The sequence below is a fragment of the Lepidochelys kempii genome, chromosome 27 (assembly GCF_965140285.1).
Source record: "Lepidochelys kempii isolate rLepKem1 chromosome 27, rLepKem1.hap1, whole genome shotgun sequence".
In the NCBI taxonomy this organism is placed as follows: domain Eukaryota; kingdom Metazoa; phylum Chordata; order Testudines; family Cheloniidae; genus Lepidochelys; species Lepidochelys kempii.
This window is the reverse complement of record NC_136406.1, coordinates 3,050,098-3,069,040: the sequence shown is the minus strand read 5'-3', so window position 1 is coordinate 3,069,040 and position 18,943 is coordinate 3,050,098. Positions and strand designations below refer to the sequence as shown.

Sequence of the window (18,943 nt, the reverse complement as noted above, 5' to 3'; positions counted from 1 at the left end):
TCCTGGAGTGGTCGCGGCTGACCTCAGACCGATGGGTCCTCAACACCATCTCCCGGGGTTACACCCTCCAGTTTACTTCCTCCCCGCCCAACCACCCCCTGCCCCCGTCCCCTTTGTGGGATCCCTCGCACGAAGCTCTGCTCTAGCAGGAGGTGGGGCGGCTCCCAGGTCTAGGAGCGATAGAGGCGGAGCCCGAGGAGTTCATGGGCAAGGGGTTCTACTCCCGGTATTTCCTTATCCCGAAGGTCAAAGGGGGCCTCAGGCCCATCATGGACCTCTGAGGTCTGAACCAGTACATGGTGAAGCTCATGTTCCGCATGGTCTCCTTGGCCTCCATCATCCCCTCCCTGGATCCCGGGGACTGGTACGCTGCCCTCGATCTGCAGGACGCATACTTACGCATCCACATATTCGAGGGGCACAGGTGCTTCCTCCGTTTCGTGGTGGGGCAGAATCACTACCAATTCGTGGTCCTACCGTTTGGTCTGTCCACTGCCCCCAGGGTCTTTACAAAATGCATGTCGGTGCTAGCAGCCTACCTCAGATGGCGGGGGGGGGGGTCCAGATATTTCCCTATCTGGACAGCTGGCTTGTCAGGTGAGGGATCACGTGGCACCCCTCCTGTCCACGTGCACCACCTTGGGCCTGTTGGTAAACAACACCAAGTCCACATTAGTCCCAGTCCAATGCATAGGGTTTATGGGGGTGCTTCTGGACGCAGCGTCGGCCAGGGCCTCTCTCCTGCCAGATTTGAGACCCTGAAAACTCTCATCGACTTGGTCACAAGGTTCCCGGTGACAACAGCCAGGGTTTGCTTACAACTCTTGGCTCACATGTTGGCGTGCACGTACGTGGTCCGTTATGCCAGACTCAGGATGAGGCCCCTCCAGCTCTGGTTGGCCTCGAAGTTCTCCCAGGCCATGGACAGGATGGACAAGGTCCTCACTGTGCCAGACTCTGTGATCACCTCCTTACGGTGGTTGTCCGCCCCAAACAACATGCTCCAAGGGGTCCCATTCAGGGACAGGGCCCTATCGTTGGAGCTGGTGGCCGATGCGTCGGACCTGGGTTGGGGGTCCCATGTGGGGAACTTTCAGACCCAAGGCCTGTGGTTGGCTCAAGACCTGACCCTACATATAAACGTCAAGGAGCTCAGGGTGGGGCAGCTGGCGTTTGTGGCCTTCCGCTTGCACCTAGAGGGCAGGGTGGTCAGGGTCCTCACAGACAACACGGCCTCGATGTTCTGTATCAACAGGCAAGGCGGGGCCCGATCCTCTGCCCGCTGCCACGAAGCCCTCAGGCTGTGGGATTTCTGTACAGCCCACGACACCCACCTGAAGGCCTTCCACCTACGGGGTGCCCAGAATGAGAAGGCAGATCGCTTGAGCAGGGACTTTTCCTCGCAACACAAGAGGTCCCTCCACCCAGAAGTGGCTCACCAGCTCTTCCGAAGGTGGGGAACTCCCCAGGTGGACCGATTTGTGACTCGGCAGAACCGGCGATGCCCCCGATTCTGCTCCGAGGGGGCCTGGGGAGGGGCGCTATCTCCGATACCTTTACTCTGTCCTGGTCAGGCCAGTTTCTCTACACCTTTCCCCCGCTCCCTCTAATCAGCAGGGTCCTGGAGAAGATAAAGACGGACAAGGCCCGGGTCGTCCTGATTGCCCTGGCGTGGCCCAGGCAGAATTGGTTCGGGACCCACACGGGCCTGGCAATAGCTCTGTCCTTGCCACTCCACCTGGACCTGCTCTCTCAGGACCAGGGCCACCTCCTGCACCCCAGCCTGGCGGCTCTTCACCTCACGGCATGGCTGCTCAGTGGTTAGGTGGAGCGGAAAGTTCGTGCTCAGAGCAAGTTCAGTGTGTCCTCCTCGAAAGTAGTCGGCCCGCCACTCGCCGCGCATATTGGGCGAAGTGGTCCCGGTTTTCTAGGTGGGTGGTGGACCAGGGTGTCTTCCCGGTGGGTGTCCTGATCCAGCTTATCCTTGATTACCTCCTCCACCTGAGGGCCCAGGGCCTGGCGCCCTCGTCAGTCAGGGTACACTTGGCAGGCATATCGTCCTTCCATCCCCCGGTGCAAGGGCACGCGGTATTTTCCCATGCTATGACTGGCCGGTTCCTTAAGGGTTTGGACCTTTTTTTCCTGTATTCTAGACCCCCGGTCCTGCACTGGGACCTAAACCTGGTGCTGGCTTGTCTCACGAGGCCCCATTTGAACCACTGGCCACGTGCTCCTCGTCCCACCTCTTGAGGAAGGTGGCCTTCCTGGTTGCAATCACGTCAGCCAGGCGAGTCTAGGAGCTCAGGGCCCTGACCTCCAAGCCGCCGTACATGGTCTTTCATAAAGACAGGGTCCAGCTCCACCCACACCCCGCGTTCCTCCCTGAAGCGGTCTCCGCCTGCCACATGGGTCAGGACATTTTTCTGCCGGTCCTCTGCCCCAAGCCCCACGCATCCAGTGAGGAGCGCTGTCTCCACACGCTCGATGTGCGGCGGGCTCTAGCTTTCTACCTCGAGCGGACCAAGCCGTTCAGAAAGTCCTCGCAGCCGTTTGTTGCCTCGGCCGAGCGCGCGAGGGGCCAGCCGATTTCCACTCAGCGGCTTTCCCATCGGATCACTTCGTGCACCCGCTCCTGTTATGAGCTGGCAGGTGTCCCCCCGCCACTGATTGTGAGGGCTCATTCAACTTGGGCACAGGCCTCGTTGGCTGCCTTCGTGGCCCACGTCCCCATCCAGGACATCTGTAGGGCCGTCACGTGGTCTTTGGTTCACACGTTCACTTCGCACTATGCGATCGTCTCCCAAGCCAGGGATGATGCCGGGTCCGGCAGGGCTATGCTCCGTCCTGGGAACTTGTGAACTCCTCCCGCTCCCACAGTATAGCTTGGAATCACCTACTGTGGACTAGACGTGAGCAGTCACTCGAAGAAGAAACGCCAGTTACCTTTTCCGTAAGTGGTGTTCTTCGCGATGCGTTGCTCACGTCTATTCCGCACCCCGCCCTCCTTCCCCTGTCGGAGTTGTCCGGCAAGAAGGAACTGAGGGTGCGGGGGAGCGCTTAGCTCCCCGGGTACCGCCCCATGGAGGTGCCACTCCAGGGGTCGCGGGGGGCGCTCCCCCTACGGGTACGGCTAGGGGAAAAACTTCCGGCACTGGTTCCCGTGGCGAGCACGCACACCTGGTGTGGAATAGACGTGAGCAACACATCCCAAAGAACACCACTTATGGAAAAGGTACTGTCTTTTCCCTGCCCCAACACCCACCTCCCCCACAGACCCCCCGGCTCTCTGCACCCCCCCCGGCAGCCACGCCGGCTCCCTGCACCCGCCCCCCCAGCCACAACTGTTCCCTGCCCCCAATGCCCCCATCCCCCACAGCCACGCGGACTCCCTGCACCCCCCCGCAGCCATGCCAGCTCCCTGCCCCCAATGCCCCCATCCCCCACAGCCACACGGACTCCCCGCACCCCCCCCTCAGCCACGCCAGCTTCCTGCCCCCGATGCTCCCATCCCCCACAGCCACGCCAGCTCCCTGCACCCCCACCGCAGCCACGTCTGTTCCTTGCCCCCAATGCCTCCCTCCCCCACAACCGCCGGTTCCCTGCCTCCGACACCCCCTCCCCACGCAGCCACACCAGCTCCAGGCTCCCCCGGCCTCAGGTAAAATGGCACTCTGGGCGAACTTGCCTTTTGGTGTCCCTGGCCCCCGTGGGCGTGGCATCCCTCCATTGCCCCTGGCCCCCATGAGCTCCCCGGGCTCCCCACCCTCCCTTCTCTCCCAACCCCTGCATTGTGCCCCCTTCGCCCCTGCCTGCTTCTGCTCCGGCACCCCAATCCCTACACCCCCTTCCCTCCCAACCCCTGCCCCCTCCTGCGCCCCAATCCCTTGACTCCTGCCCCCTGCACTGTGCCCCCTTTGCCCCTCACCCCAGCCCCTGCCCCCTGCCCTGGGCCCCCTTTGCCCCTCACCCCAGTCCCTGCCCCCTGCACTGTGCCCCCTTTGCCCCTCACCCCAGCCCCTGCCCCCTGCCCTGGGCCCCCTTTGCCCCTCATCCCAGCCCCTGCCCCCTGCCCTGGGCCCCCTTTGCCCCTCATCCCAGCCCCTGCCCCCTGCCCTGGGCCCCTGCCCTGGGCCCCCTTTGCCCCTCACCCCAGTCCCTGCCCCCTGCCCTGGGCCCCCTTTGCCCCTCACCCCAGTCCCTGCCCCCTGCACTGTGCCCCCTTTGCCCCTCACCCCAGTCCCTGCCCCCTGCCCTGGGCCCCCTTTGCCCCTCACCCCAGTCCCTGCCCCCTGCACTGTGCCCCCTTTGCCCCTCACCCTTGCATCCCGCTCCTGCACCCAAGTGGGGGGAACCTGACCTGGATTGCCCCCCCCGACTGCTGCCCCTTGGCCCGCGCAGTCCTGGGGGCTGGCAGGGGGGAGCGAGCCTGCGGGCTGGGTCGGGGGAGGGAGGCAGCCCCCGGTGCCGCCCAGCCCGGGGCAGGGGCCTGGATGCAGGGAGCCCCGGTGTGTGTGTTGAGGGGAGTGTGGGGGGGATGGGGGTGTGAGTGTGTATGGGGGGTGCGTGCCTGTGTGTTGACGGGACTGTTGGTGGGTGTGGGTGGTTGTGTGTGTGTCTGTGTGTGGGAGTGGGGGTGTTTGGGGGTGTGTTGAGGGGAGTGTGGGTGTGGGTGTGGGTGTGGGGGGGTGGGGTGTGTATGGGTGTGTGTGGGTGTGTTGAGGGGAGTGTGGGGGTGTGGGGGGTGGGGTGTGTATGGAGGGTGTGTGTGGGTGTGTTGAGGGGAGTGGGGGGTGGGGGGTGTATGGGCGGTGTGGGTGTGGGGGGGTGTGGGGGGTGGGGGGTGTATGGGGGGTGTGTGGGGGGGTGTTGAGGGGAGTGTGGGTGTGGGTGTGGGGGGTGGGGTGTGTATGATGTGTGGGGGTGTGTGGGTGTGGGGGTGGGGTGTGTATGGGGGGTGTGGGGGTGTGGGTGTGGGGGGGTGTGGGGGTGTGGGGTGTGTATGGGGGGGGTGGGGGTGGGGTGTGGGGGGGTGTTGAGGGGAGTGTGGGGGGGTGTTGAGGGGAGTGTAGGTGTGTGGGGGATATGGGTGTGGGTGTGTATGGGGGTGTGTGGGGGGGTGTTGAGGGGAGTGGGGGTGTGGGGGTGTGGGGTGTGTATGGGCGGTGTGGGGGTGTGGGTGTGGGGGGGTGTGGGGGGTGGGGTGTGTATGGGGGGTGTGTGGGGGGGTGTTGAGGGGAGTGTGGGTGTGGGTGTGGGGGGTGGGGTGTGTATGATGTGTGTGGGTGTGTGGGTGTGTGGGTGTGGGGGTGGGGTGTGTATGGGGGGTGTGGGGGTGTGTATGGGGGGTGTGGGGGGTGGGGTGTGTATGGGGGGTGGGTGGGGGGGTGCTCTGTCTCTTGAAGCTCTCAGGGGCAGGAGCCTGGACTAGGGTTTTTCAGCCCCCAGCAGCTCAGACTCCCCCTCCCAGTGGAAATTGGGTAACGGGACCCCCCCCCACAGAGCCGGCTGGGCACGTGGAGCTGGGGGGGCACCTGCCTCGGAGGCTGTTCTCCCAACTGCCCCCTGCGTGCGGCTGCGCCCCCCCATCTCGCGACAGCCACGCGCCTCGACACCCCCCCGCCAGTCCCCCCCCCCGCTCAGCCCGTGGGGGCTGTGCCCAAGGCCGATGCTGCTGCTCCTCTTGTGCCGACTCTCAGAGCCCCCCAGGGCCCCCCGATCCCTCGCCCTCCAGGGCCCCCCCCGGCTTCCCCCATGGCGTGGCTTGGGTGCTGTTCTCTCCCGCCCAGCCTTCCAGCCGAGCCCTCAGCCCCTTTGCAGTGAAGTAGCCACGCTCCCGTATACAGATGAGGAAACTGAGGCACAGAGCCCAGGGCCAGCCTGTCACTCTCAGCACCCACTGGGCACGGCTCCCCTTGTGGCACCCAGACCAGGGAGCTCCCGGAGACCTCATGAGGGGCAGTGGCTGGATCCGGAGGCAGGGGGGCACTGGTGGCATCCGGGAGGCCCCTCACTCCCAGGCCCCCGTGCCCGCGGCGGGCTCAGCCCATGGGCCCCCCGGGGTCCCGCGTAGGGAGATTTCTGCCCAGGCCTTTGGGCCCCAGATTCACCCCGGGAAGGCCAAACCCAGGCGTCCGGCCGCCCCGTGGGCCCAGCAGCTCGCTCCCTGCAGAGCAGGCTGGCCGTGGGGCGCTGACCCATGGACGGACACCAGAGCAGCTGGCATCCCGCTGCTCGGGGGCAGATGAGAGGGTCGCCGGCCCGGTCTGGAGGCCGGGCTCTGCCCAGCAGAGATCACAGCCAAACTCTGCAGGGGCGACCCCCGACGTCCCTCAGCCCCCCTGCCCCAGGAGCGTGGCACTCACACGCCTCGTGCCCCTCTCCACAGCCTACGACAAGCGGTACTGCCAGGTGGGCTTCAGCACCGCCATCACCCACGTGAGTACGGCCCGGGGCGCCCCGGCCAGCAGAGGTCCCTGGGGGTGGGGGTCCAGCGGGAGTGCCCCTGGAGGTGTGTGCGCAGGTGCCCCTGGGGGGGTGCATGCCCACGGGGGGTGTGCCCATGGGGGGTGTGCATGCCTGTGCCCAGTGGGGGGGGCTGTGCGTGCCCGTGAGGGGGGTGTGCCCGGGGGGGGCTGTGCGTGCCCGGGGGGGTGTGCCCAGTGGGGGGGGGCTGTGCGTGCCCATGGGGGGGTGCCCAGTGGGGTGTGTATGTGCGTGCCCATTGGGGGCTGTGCATGCTCGCGGGGGGTGTGTGTGCCCACGTGTGCCCATGGGGGGCGTGCATGCCTGGGGGGGGCGTGCCTGTGGGGGTGTCTCCGGGTGGGGTGCTCACTCAGGCCTGTCCTGTCCCCTTGCAGGCTGGCAGGCTGGTGCTGGGTGCCCCGGGAGGATACTACTTTGTGGGTAAGGGCTCTGGTTCCTGGGGGGCTCTGGGGACTGTGGGGGGAGGGGGAGCCCGTTGCCCCTTGGCATGGCTGCCATCACCTCCGACGCTTCCATTGGAGCCATGGCAACACTGACAGCGCCCGCCCCAGGGCTCCCCCTCAGCTGGGCTGCGGGCATCGCCCTGCCTGTGCCCAGGGGGCTGGAACGGACCCACCTGATCCACAGCCCCAGGCCCAACCTGTCCGTGGTGTCCCACTGTGGCTGGCAGAGGCTGCCCCCCCCCCCGGGTCTGTAGCTAGAACCCCCCGAGCTTGGAGCATCCCTCTCGGGCAACGAGCTGCCCACGGCACATGGGAAATGCCAAGCAGCCCCCGCCCCCCATGGGGACCCCCAGCCCCAGGAGCTGGCACGTGGGGCTGGCGAAGGGGGTGCTGTGGGGTGGGGGTGCAGGATGACCATGTTGGGCTTGGGCATCCTCCCTCTCTTACCATCCCTAGCCCCTGCCTGCTCCATGCAGGGCCCCTGGCGCTGGCTCACGGGGGGCCTGGATGTTCCCCCAGGGCTGATCTACTCGGTCAATCTGTCGACAATCGTGTCCCACTTCCCTGGCAGCACCCTGCTCTGGTCCGTGGCCCCCGAGCAGGTCACGGAGGACATTAACTATGATTATGACGACGCCTACAGAGGTGAGCGCGGCCTCCCACAGCAACCTGCCCGCCTCGTGGCTGGGCATGGGAGAGATTGACTCTCCCTGGTGCCAGCAGGGCCCTGGCACCATCCACATTGCCCTCAGTCTAACCACCAGACCCCACTTCCCTCCAGAGCTGGGGAGAGAACCCAGGAGTCCTGGCTCCCAGCCCCCCTGAGCCAGGGAGAGGACCCAGGAGTCCCGGCTCCCAGCCCCCCTGAGCCAGGGAGAGAACCCAGGAGTCCCGGCTCCCAGGCCCCACCCCTGCTCTACCCCACTAGACCCCACTCCCCTCCAGAGCAGGGCGAGAACCCAGGAGTCCCGGCTCCCAGCCCCCCTGAGCCAGGGCGAGAACCCAGGAGTCCGGGCTCCCTGCCTTAAACCCACCTCCTGCTCTAACCACTGCCACCTCCTTGCCCTGGGTGCCAGTCGTTCTGCTCTGGGCGTGTGCGGCAGGCAGGGGCGTTCGAAGGGTTAACCCTGCTCCCTCTCTCTGCAGGGTACTCAGTGGCCGTGGGGGAGTTTGACGGGGACCCCACCGCGCCAGGTAGGGGATTTGCCCTTGGCTTGTGTGATGCCCCCCCAACCCCTGAAGCTGCACAGGGCTCTGGGGCTGCCAACCGGGCTCCATGGGCAACAGTATGGAGCAGACTTGGCTCACCCACCCCAGCCGCACCCCTGGTGACCCCACCCCTGCCTGCCCCCAGGGCACAGGGCTGGGAGCAGGGAGGGTGGGGGCTCTTGCCACCTGCCACCCCCAGGCAAATGGGGCCTCTGCCCCCAGCAATGGCTTGGAGCCTGGGAGTCCATGCCCACCAGGCCCCCCGCCCCACTCCCAAGTCCTCTTCCCGGCCGCCCCTCCCCGAGTCCCCCACCCGCTGGGCTCCCCTGCCCCGGAGTCCCTGCCCGCCAGACCTGCCCCCCTGCTTGCTCATTGTCCCTGCCAGCTGGGCAGAGTCCTCCAGTCGCGGGGCTGTATCCGATTCTACCCCCCTCCCCGAGGGTGGGGGCTCCCCAGTCTTGCCCAGGGCACCCCACGCACCTGGCTTCCCGCTGCCCTGGTCGCTGCATAGGCAGCCAGCGCCAGCCCTTCCCGGAGAGGGGCAGCCCCTGTTCCTGTGCCCTCCACCCCCCCCGCCCGCCTGCCCCCTTCAGGCCCCCCATTGGGCTGGGGGGGGCGCTGGAGCTTTGCCCTGGCTTTGGGACGGGGCACTCTCTGCCAGCGGCTCAGCACGCTCTGTCCCCGGGTGTCGTGGGGACTCTTGTGTTTCCTTCACAGAGTACGTTGTGGGCGTCCCCAACAAGAGAACGACCTGGGGGGTGGTGAGTATCGGGGGGGGCACCATTGGGAAGAGCTGCTTCCATGCCTGGGTTGGGGGGGAGAGAGCAGCCCCCATCTCCCCAGTGCCTGGGGGGGGAGGGTGCAGCCCCCATCTCCCCAGTGCCTGGGGGGGAGAGAGCAGCCCCCATCTCCCCGGTGCCTGGGGGGGGAGGGTGCAGCCCCCATCTCCCCGGTGCCCGGGGCGGGAGGGAACAACCCCCATCTCCTCAGCGCCCAGGGTGGGGGAGCAGCTCCCATCTCCCCAGTACCCAGGGGGGAAGGAAGCAGCCCCCATCTTCCCAGCACCCGGGTGGGGGGAGCAGCCCCCATCTCCCTCCTGACTGATTTGTTTCTCCCTGCGGCAGGTCGAGATCTTCCGGAGCAGGAAGTCTCTGGCGCTAGTACAGAGCATCCATAGTGAGCAGGTACCTGCCCCCCTCCCCTACCCCCTGCCCCCCTCCCCTACCCCCTGCCCCCACATCTACCCCCTTCCCTTTGCCCAACCCCCCACTGCCCCCATCACCCCTCCCCTCCTTCACCTCCCCCTGCCCCGCCCCGCCCCGCCCCACCCCAGCCAAAGGAGAGCCAGCCTTGAAAGGCCCCACTCCCAGTCTCTCCCTGGGCTCCCAAAGCAGTGGGCTGCGGGTTGGGAGTGAGGGGCATGGTAGAGCTGGGGGGGAACCCCAACTATGCATACAATATGATGGGGGCTAATTTAGCTACAACTAATCAGGAGAAAGATCTTGGAGTCATCGTGGATAGTTCTCTGAAGACGTCCACGCAGTGTCCAGCGGCAGTCAAAAAAGCGAACAGGGTGTTAGGAATCATTACAAAAGGGATAGAGAATAAGACGGAGAATATCTTATTGCCCTTGTATAAATCCATGGTACACCCACATCTTGAATACTGCATACAGATATGGTCCCCTCATCTCAAAACAGATGTACTGGCATTGGAAAAGGTTCAGAAAAGGGCAACTAAAATGATTAGGGGTTTGGAACAGGTCCCATTGAGGAGAGATTAAAGAGGCTTGGACTTTTCAGCCTGGAAAAGAGGAGGCTAAGGGGGGATATGATAGAGGTATATAAACTTATGAGTGGTGTGGAGAAAGTGAATAAGGAAAAGTTATTTACTTGTTCCCATAATATAAGAACTAGGGGCCACCAAATGAAATTAATGGGCAGCAGGTTTAAAACAAACAAAAGGACATTCTTCTTCACTCAGTGCACAGTCAACCTGTGAATCTCCTTGCCTGAGGAGGTTGTGAAGGCGAGGACTATAACAGGGTTTAAAAGAGAACTGGATAAATTCATGGAGGTTAAGTCCATTCATGGCTATTAGCCAGGATGGGTAAGGAATGGTGCCCCTAGCCTCTCTTTCTCAGAGTGTGGAGATGGATGGCAGGAGAGAGATCACTCGATCATTACCTGTTAGGTTCACTCCCTCTGGGGCACCTGGCATTGCCCACTGTTGGAAGACAGGATACTGGGCTGGATGGACCTTTGGTCTGACCCTGTGTGACCATTCTTATGTTCTTATGGCTGTGCTAGCAGGGGCTCCGGGTCAGGAGTGAGGGGCATGGCAGAGCTGGGGGGACCCCAGGACTGGGAGAGCAGGAGGCTGCGGGTCAGGGGTGAGGGTCACAGCAGAGCTGTGGGTCAGGGTTGACAAGCAATGGCCAGCCCAGCATGTCCCCTGCCCTCAGCCCCTGTTATGCAGACAAAACTACACAGGATCGATTCAGGGCACAAGACAAGACGTCACATTTATTATCACACACTTTGATTTATGACCAATAACTAATATCTAATACCTATGTGTACACACACACACACACACACGTTCTGCAGCTGCTGTATAGTTACCAGTCCCGAACGTAGCTTGAGTTCGTGGCTGGGGTCCGTAGCTTGTGGCAGCTCACTGGCCAGGAAAGCCGGGCACAAGGGAGGGCTGGGTCTGTGTGGGGCGTGCACCGATGCCCTTCCACGTTGGCAGCGGAATGTGACCCTCCAAAGTCTTCCATCTCCCCTGTCCTTTTCGTAGGCTTTAGTCTGAATCCAGAGTCGATCGGTCTTGCTGTGTCAGGCTGCCTCTGGGTCCGGTGTGAGTAATCCCCCGTCAGCTGCAGACGTGACTTTCAGCCTGGGGCCTGGCTTTGGTGTTTCCTCAGTTGTACTTTTGTACTTTTCTTTTGAGGGTGTTCTCTTGCCGTTGGTGTTTACACTTTATTTCATCAGGACAGGCTGGGGCTGGAGGTTGATTCCATCACCCATCCGTCCCTCATTCCCACAGCGGAACTACACCAGTCAGATTTCAGCCGGGTTTAGCGAAAGCGAAGGCTGCAGCAGGGTTTACAAACTGGACTGAGCATTTGACCATGGAGTTCGGGACACGTTGAAATGGAGTTTGGGTTACACCAGGGACGCGTGTGAGGAGCGGCAAACAGGGAGCAGAAGGTGCAATGTTGAGGCCGTGCAAGTTTCAGAGATTTAAGCAGCAATTGGATTGTGAAACTCAATTAGCCAGTTATTGGGGTAGCCGGTTTTATGAATGAATGTTGTTTCATTCGTAAAACTTTGCTTATGAAGTTATATTAATAAAGTGAACAATTAAAAACAATTTCATTGATCAGTTCTACGCCCCCACCCGCCCCCGTGTCTTCCAGGTGGCGTCATACTTTGGTCACACGGTGGCTGTTGCTGATGTGAATGGCGATGGGTAAGGAGGAGGCTGGCGCTCGCTTGGCAGCCAGGGCGCTGAGACCAAGTGCCCATGTCTGCCCCCAACCACTGCCTGGGGGGGGCACGGCCGTTCACTCAGCCCTCCCATCCTGGGCGCTGGCAGGGCAGGGGAGAGCCGGGCCGGGGCTGCTGGGCTCCATCACCCCCAGGAGCCTCTGTGCTCCGCTTTGCCCTGGCCTGTGGCACAGCCCTGTGGGGCCAGAGCCCCCTCCGGCCTCGTGTCTTCAGCACCAAGGGCCGGGGGCCCGGCTAGGAGCTCCAGGGTCCCCTCTGCCGGGGCCCTGGTGACGTGCTGGCCGTGGACTGTGCAGCTGGTGAATCCATGGGGCAGTCGCGGTGCCCTGAGGAGGGGCAGAAGGGCTGAGTCCTGCCCCCGGCCGCCAGCAGGGCCTGTGCTCCGGGCCCCCCAGCCGGCCTGGTTGGTCTCCCCTCATCCCCCCACGTTGGCTTCTGCTGCCATCTGGTGCCCACCAGCCTGCACTGCTCCTGGCAGAGCCTGGTGCCCGGCAAGCAGGAGCAGGGGGCAGGAGTGGGCAGAGCCGCCCCAGCTCCCTCCGGGGCAAAACTGAGTCGAGGGGTAACCCCAGCCCCCAGCACAAGGCCCAGCTCAGCCCGGGAGGGAGCCTGGGCCCTGAGGGGACTGAGGCCGGCCGGGCGGACGGACAGAGCTCAGGGGGTGTCTGTGTCCAGGAGCACCGACTCGTGTGAGCCCCAATGGCCCGATGCATCCCTCCAGCAGGGGGTGCTACACCTCCCACCCCCCGGGGGGCTGCCCCCATCCCGGCTAGCTGCACCCCCAGGCCATGGGATCATCCTTTCGGCCCGTCGGCCCCTGCGGCCTGGCGGGGAGGGGAGCCCAGAGCTCCTCCCCCTGCCACCTGCCCCCTTTGCCCCCAGGAAGGACGACGTGTTGGTGGGGGCGCCCCTCTACATGGAGCGCCGCTCCGACCGCAAGCTCTACGAGGTGGGGCGTGTCTACCTGTACACGCAGCGCCGGGGCCCCCACGCCTACCGGATCCCCTGGCAGACCCTGACCGGCACCGAGGTCTACGGCCGCTTCGGCACAGCCATCGCTCCTGTGGGGGACCTGGACCAGGACGGCTACGTTGGTAACGCCCAGCCGGGCCGCAGCCCCGGGTGCCAGCCCACTAGTGCTGCTGGCGAGGAAGCTGCTCCTGGTGGCTCTGGGCGGGGGGGGCTTTGGGTTGGCACAGAGACCCCCCCATGGGATACGAGACTGGCGGGGTCTGGGGCAGGGCACCTGGGGTGCCGATCAGCACAAGACTGAGTGCCGGGACCCGGTGGGACACCCTGGGGAGGTGTCTGGGCAGCCCAGCCACACACAGTAGCAGAGCTAGGAACAGTCCTGACTCTCAGCCCCCACCCCCAGCTCTAACCACTAGTCCCAACTCCTCCCCCAGAGCCAGAGATCGAACCCAGGCGTCCTGGCTCCCAGCCCCCTGCTCTAATCCACTGGACCCCCTCCCCTCCCCAAGCCGCGGATAGAACCCGCTCTGGGTCCCCTTCTGGTCGGTGTGTGATGCCTGGGGCCGGTCACTGCCTCAGTGGGTGGGATCCTGACCCTGGGGGTGAGGAGCGACTGGTGCCCGGGGCTCAGCTGCTCTGGCCGGGGCCCGGCTCGTGGGCCCTGCGGTCCTGTCCCCTCAGACGTGGCGGTGGGGGCTCCGTTCGCCGGGAGTGGCCGTGTGCTCATCTTCAGCGGGCACAGCGAGGGGCTCCGGACGCCGGCCTCGCAGGTCCTGGAGAGCCCCTTCCCCGGCCGTGCTGCCTTCGGCTTCTCCGTGCGTGCACCACCGACATCGACGCCAACGGGTACCCAGGTACAGCCGCCCTCACAGCCCCCCGGCTCCGGCCTGTGCCACCCCCGGCCCGCCAGGGTCACAGGCCTGGAGCTGGGCAGCACCCATGGCCCGGACGCTTCGGGGAGGGAGATGAGCATGTGGGGAAGAAGGCTTGGCCTCCATCTCCCTGCCTTGCCCCTGAGCCCCCGCTCCCGTCCCGGGCGCTGCTCCCTGGGCCCCCCCTCCCGTGCCAGGCTCTGCCCCTGGGCCCCCCTCTCATGCTGGGCGCTGCCCCTGGGCCCCCCTCTTGTGCCAGGCGCTGACCCCTGGGCCCCCCCTCCCTTGCCAGCCGTTGCCCCTGGGCCCTCCTCCTGTCCCGGGCGCTACTCCCTGGGCTCCCCCTCCCATGCCAGGCTCTGCCCCTGGGACCCCCTCCCGTGCCAGGCTCTGCCCCTGGGCCCCCCTCCTGTGCCAGGCGCTGCCCCTGGGCCCCCCTCCCGTGCCATGCGCTGTTCCCTGGGCCCCCCCTCCCATGCTGGGCTCTGCCCCTGGGCCCCCCTCCCATGCCAGGCGCTGCCCCTGGGCCCCCCCTCCCGTGCCGGGTGCTGCCCCTGGGCCCCCCTCTCATGCCGGGCTCTGCCCCTGGGACCCCCTCCCGTGCCGGGTGCTGCCCCCTGGGCCCCCCTCCTGTGCCAGGCGCTGCCCCTGGGCCCCCCTCCCGTGCTGGGTGCTGCCCCCTGGACCCCCCTCCCATGCCAGGCGCTGCCCCCTGGGCCCCCCTCCCGTGCCAGACGCTGCCTGCTTCCCCTGGGTCACCCCATGCTGGGTGCTGGACCCTGGGGAATGCTGACCACCCTTCCCTAGCAAGGTGGGACGCTCTGGACCCTGCAGGAGGTGTCCCCTGGGCTGGCTGGAGCGCTGGCTCCCTGCCCTGGCTCCTGCTGGCAGCTTTGCCAGACGGCCGAGCTGGCAGGATCCTGTGCCCGCCCCATGCAGCCCAGTGTGACCCTTGGCTTGTGCCCCCAGATGTGCTGGTCGGGGCGTTCGGCGCCAGCAAGGTGGCCGCGTACAGGTGAGTGCCCAGGGCTGGCTGGACAGGGGGTGGGTGAGTCCCCAGGGGCCGCGACTCCCGGGCTGCGTCCCTGTGCCCACGAGCTGCACCCAGAGCCAGCAGCACTGAAGTCCGTAGGAGCTGCTGCCCCCAGGGTCGGGGCCCGAAGCCCTGGCTAGGGCTGGGCAGGGTCAGTAACGTGGTGCCCAGCACAGACCCAGCCCCTCCTCCCTGTCAGCTGCCCTTGCCTTGGGGATAACAGAGCTTCTCTGACGGGCCAGGCTTCCGGCCCTGGGGCTGTTGCTTCTCGCAGCTGGGCTGGGCCTCGCTCTTACCCCGGGGCTGGCGTTGCCCCCTCACTGCCAGCCCCGGCATTACAAAGCCAGCGCCATTCCCCCGGGTTTGACTGGCTTGGTGGTGCCCGCAGAGCCCAGCCCGTGGTGGTGGCCAGTAGCCAGCTGTTAGTGCCAGATGTGCTGAACCCCGAGGAGAAGACCTGCAACGTCTTCGGGACCCCTGTCAGCTGGTGAGCAAAGGGGGCATGGGGGGCCGTGTTCAGGGCAGGCGCAGGGCTGGGCGGGGGGGGGCGCTGAGGGCCTGGGAGTTGCTGGCTCTGCCCCCGGGCCCCTCCCACACCAATGCCTGGCAAAGCCCTCACCAGCCTGTGTCGTTCCCCGGCAGCTTCCCCATCCGGCTGTGCGTGGGCGTCTCGGGGAAGAGCCTCCCAGAGAGAATCAGTGAGTGCCAGTGGGGAAGCCAGGGGGCGGTGGGGCTGGGGCCCAGCGGGGGCCAGGGGTGTGGCGGGGCAGGGGTGTGGCAGGAGGCAGCGGGGCCGGGTGCTAGGGGGCCGGTGGGGCCGGGGGCCAGGGGTGTGGCGTGGCCGGGGGCCAGGAGGCAGTGGGGCCGGGGGCCATGGGTGTGGTGGGGCCGGGGGCCAGGGGTGTGGCGGGGCAGGGGTGTGGCAGGAGGCAGCGGGGCCGGGTGCTACGGGGCCGGTGGGGCCGGGGGCCAGGGGTGTGGTGGGGCCAGGGGCCAGAGGTGTGGCAGGAGGCAGCGGGGCCGGGTGCTAGGGGGCTGGTGGGGCCAGGGGCCAGGGGTGTGGTGGGGCCGGGGGGCCAGGGGTGTGGCGTGGCCGGGGGCCAGGAGGCAGTGGGGCCGGGGGCCATGGGTGTGGTGGGGCAGGGGTGTGGTGGGGCCGGGGGCCAGGGGTGTGGCGTGGCTGGGGGCCAGGAGGCAGTGGGGCCGGAGGCCAGGGGTGTGGCGGGGCAGGGGTGTGGCGTGGCCGGGGCCAGGAGGCAGTGGGGCCGGGGGCCAGGGGTGTGGTGGGGCCGGGGGCCAGGGGTGTGGCGGGGCAGGGGTGTGGCGTGGCCGGGGGCCAGGAGGCAGTGGGGCCGGGGGCCAGGGGTGTGGTGGGGCCGGGGGCCAGAGGGGCGGCGGGGCCGGGGGCGTTGCGGGGCCAGGGCCAGAGGCTAGCAAAGGCCCTGGGGCTGGGAGCCTGGTGACAAGGGGCACGGCAGCCCCCCTCCCCTGCTGGCCCCTCCTCCCCGACCCTCTGCTCCCCAGGGCTGGCCGCCGACCTGCAGCTGGACCGGCTGAAGCCGAAGTTGGGGCGAAGGGTCTGGGAGCTGCAGACGCGCCAGGCGGGCCGGAGCCTGGAGCTGCAGCTGTCGAGGGAGGCACCATTCACCTGCCAGAACCTCACAGCCCACCTGCGGGTACGGGGCGCGGGGGGCTCAGGGCGGGGGCTGCTCCGTAGCCGGGGTCCCTGCGGGCGCCCCAGGGCAGTTCCTGGCTGATCCCTCTCAGGGGCACGGCCCAGGTCTCACGCAAGCCACCGTCAGGGCCAGCCCCCCGCTCCCGCTCCGCCGTGGCCACTGAGCCCCTGGGCCCAGCTCCGGCAGCCCTGAGTTGTGCTTGCGGGTCCGGCTGAGCCGGGCTCCTGGGGCCAGCGCACCCCAGCGGGGGTTACGGGCCCATCGGGGTGATGGGACGCCCCAGGGCCGGGGCTCAGAGCTGGGGTTAGAGCCTCGGCTGGGTGGGTCGTCCCGGAGCACGGCACCAGGCAGGCTGCAGTGACCCCTTGGTGGGCTCCAGCTCTGACCTCCACACCCGGCCCCATGGCTCCAGCTCCAGCCCTGGCCCGGGCCCTGCCCCACGGCCTGCTGGCGCTCTGACCCCCGGGTGGTTTCAGCCAGCTCCTCAGCGCCTCTTCGCTCCAGCTGGGCGGGGTGACGCTCCCTATGTCGGCCTGCTCCGAGCGCCTGCTCCCCCCAGGCACCCCGCAGCCCCCGGGGAAACCGAGGAACGCGTAGCGGGGCCAGCAGTGTTACCAAAGATTCCGCTTCGGTCGCGTCTCTGTCCTGCGGGCTCAGGCTAGACCCGGGCAGCCGCCAGTCGGTCCGAGCGGGAAGGGTTCACGGTGCGCCCGGGCTGAGGCCTGCGGGGAGGGGGGTCACCTGCCCCATCTCTCCTCTCCCCTCCCCCCCAGGACGAGGCTGATTTCAAGGACAAGCTGAGCCCCATCGTGGTGAGCCTGACGCTGACCCTGGCAGCTGGGCCGGGCACCGAGGAGCTGGGGCTGGTGCTCCGCGGGCAGACGGTGGTGCAGGAGCAGGTGTGCCAGGCCCAGCGCCCCCTCAGCCCCGACCCACAGCCCCTGCCAGCCCAGTGCCCCCTCAGCCCCGACCCACAGCCCCTGCCAGGCCCAGCGCCCCCTCAGCCCCGACCCACAGCCCCTGCCAGCCCAGTGCCCCCTCAGCCCCGACCCACAGCCCCTGCCAGGCCCAGCGCCCCCTCAGCCCCGACCCACAGCCCCTGCCAGGCCCAGCGCCCCCTCAGCCCCGACCCACAGCCCCTGCCAGCCCAGTGCCCCCCTCAGCCCCGACCCACAGCCCCTGCCAGGCCCAGCGCCCCCTCAGCCCCGACCCACAGCCCCTGCCAGCCCAGCGCCCCCTCAGCCCCGACCCACAGCCCCTGCCAGCCCAGCGCCCCCTCAGCCCGACCCACAGCCCCTGCCAGCCCAGCGCCCCCTCAGCCCCGACCCACAGCCCCTGCCAGCCCAGCGCCCCCTCAGAGCCGACCCACAGCCCCTGCCAGCCCAGCGCCCCCTCAGTCCCGACCCACAGCCCCTGCCAGCCCAGCGCCCCCTCAGTCCCGACCCACAGCCCCTGCCAGCCCAGCGCCCCCTCAGTCCCGACCCACAGCCCCTGCCAGCCCAGCGCCCCCTCAGCCCCGACCCACAGCCCCTGCCCCATCGCCAGCCCAGCGCCCCCTCAGCCCGGACCCACAGCCCCTGCCAGCCCAGCGCCCCCTCAGCCCGACCCACAGCCCCTGCCCCATCGCCAGCCCAGCGCCCCCTCAGCCCCGACCCCACAGCCCCTGCCAGCCCAGTGCCCCCTCAGCCCCGACCCACAGCCCCTGCCAGGCCCAGCGCCCCCTCAGCCCCGACCCACAGCCCCTGCCAGCCCAGTGCCCCCTCAGCCCCGACCCACAGCCCCTGCCAGGCCCAGCGCCCCCTCAGCCCCGACCCACAGCCCCTGCCAGCCCAGCGCCCCCTCAGCCCGACCCACAGCCCCTGCAGCCCAGCGCCCCCTCAGCCCCGACCCACAGCCCCTGCCAGCCCAGCGCCCCCTCAGAGCCGACCCACAGCCCCTGCCAGCCCAGCGCCCCCTCAGTCCCGACCCACAGCCCCTGCCAGCCCAGCGCCCCCTCAGCCCCGACCCACAGCCCCTGCCAGCCCAGCGCCCCCTCAGTCCCGACCCACAGCCCCTGCCAGCCCAGCGCCCCCTCAGAGCCGACCCACAGCCCCTGCCAGCCCAGCGCCCCCTCAGTCCCGACCCACAGCCCCTGCCAGCCCAGCGCCCCCTCAGCCCCGACCCACAGCCCCTGCCAGCCCAGCGCCCCCTCAGCCCCGACCCACAGCCCCTGCCCCATCGCCAGCCCAGCGCCCCCTCAGCCCGGACCCACAGCCCCTGCCAGCCCAGCGCCCCCTCAGCCCCGACCCACAGCCCCTGCCCCATCGCCAGCCCAGCGCCCCCTCAGCCCCGACCCACAGCCCCTGCCAGCCCAGTGCCCCCTCAGCCCCGACCCACAGCCCCTGCCAGGCCCAGCGCCCCCTCAGCCCCGACCCACAGCCCCTGCCAGCCCAGCGCCCCCTCAGAGCCGACCCACAGCCCCTGCCAGCCCAGCGCCCCCTCAGCCCCGACCCACAGCCCCTGCCCCATCGCCAGCCCAGCGCCCCCTCAGCCCGGACCCACAGCCCCTGCCAGCCCAGCGCCCCCTCAGCCCCGACCCACAGCCCCTGCCCCATCGCCAGCCCAGCGCCCCCTCAGCCCGGACCCACAGCCCCTGCCAGCCCAGCGCCCCCTCAGCCCCGACCCACAGCCCCTGCCAGCCCAGTGCCCCCTCAGCCCCGACCCACAGCCCCTGCCAGGCCCAGCGCCCCCTCAGCCCCGA

General features: G+C 67.7%; 1 protein-coding gene across 1 annotated transcript in view; it reads left to right on the top strand.

Annotated features, from left to right (window-relative positions):
* Nucleotides 1–18,943, top strand: part of ITGA2B (integrin subunit alpha 2b) — a 64,605-nt gene that overhangs the window by 7,601 nt on the left and 38,061 nt on the right. Inside the window, 15 exon segments of the mRNA XM_073325514.2 lie at nt 6,386–6,435; nt 6,858–6,903; nt 7,383–7,571; nt 8,073–8,120; nt 8,853–8,896; nt 9,260–9,319; nt 11,560–11,612; nt 12,533–12,744; nt 13,304–13,441; nt 13,444–13,476; nt 14,464–14,509; nt 14,916–15,014; nt 15,170–15,225; nt 16,052–16,203; nt 16,977–17,102. Of these exon segments, the coding sequence (XP_073181615.2) occupies nt 6,386–6,435; nt 6,858–6,903; nt 7,383–7,571; nt 8,073–8,120; nt 8,853–8,896; nt 9,260–9,319; nt 11,560–11,612; nt 12,533–12,744; nt 13,304–13,441; nt 13,444–13,476; nt 14,464–14,509; nt 14,916–15,014; nt 15,170–15,225; nt 16,052–16,203; nt 16,977–17,102 (1,352 nt within the window).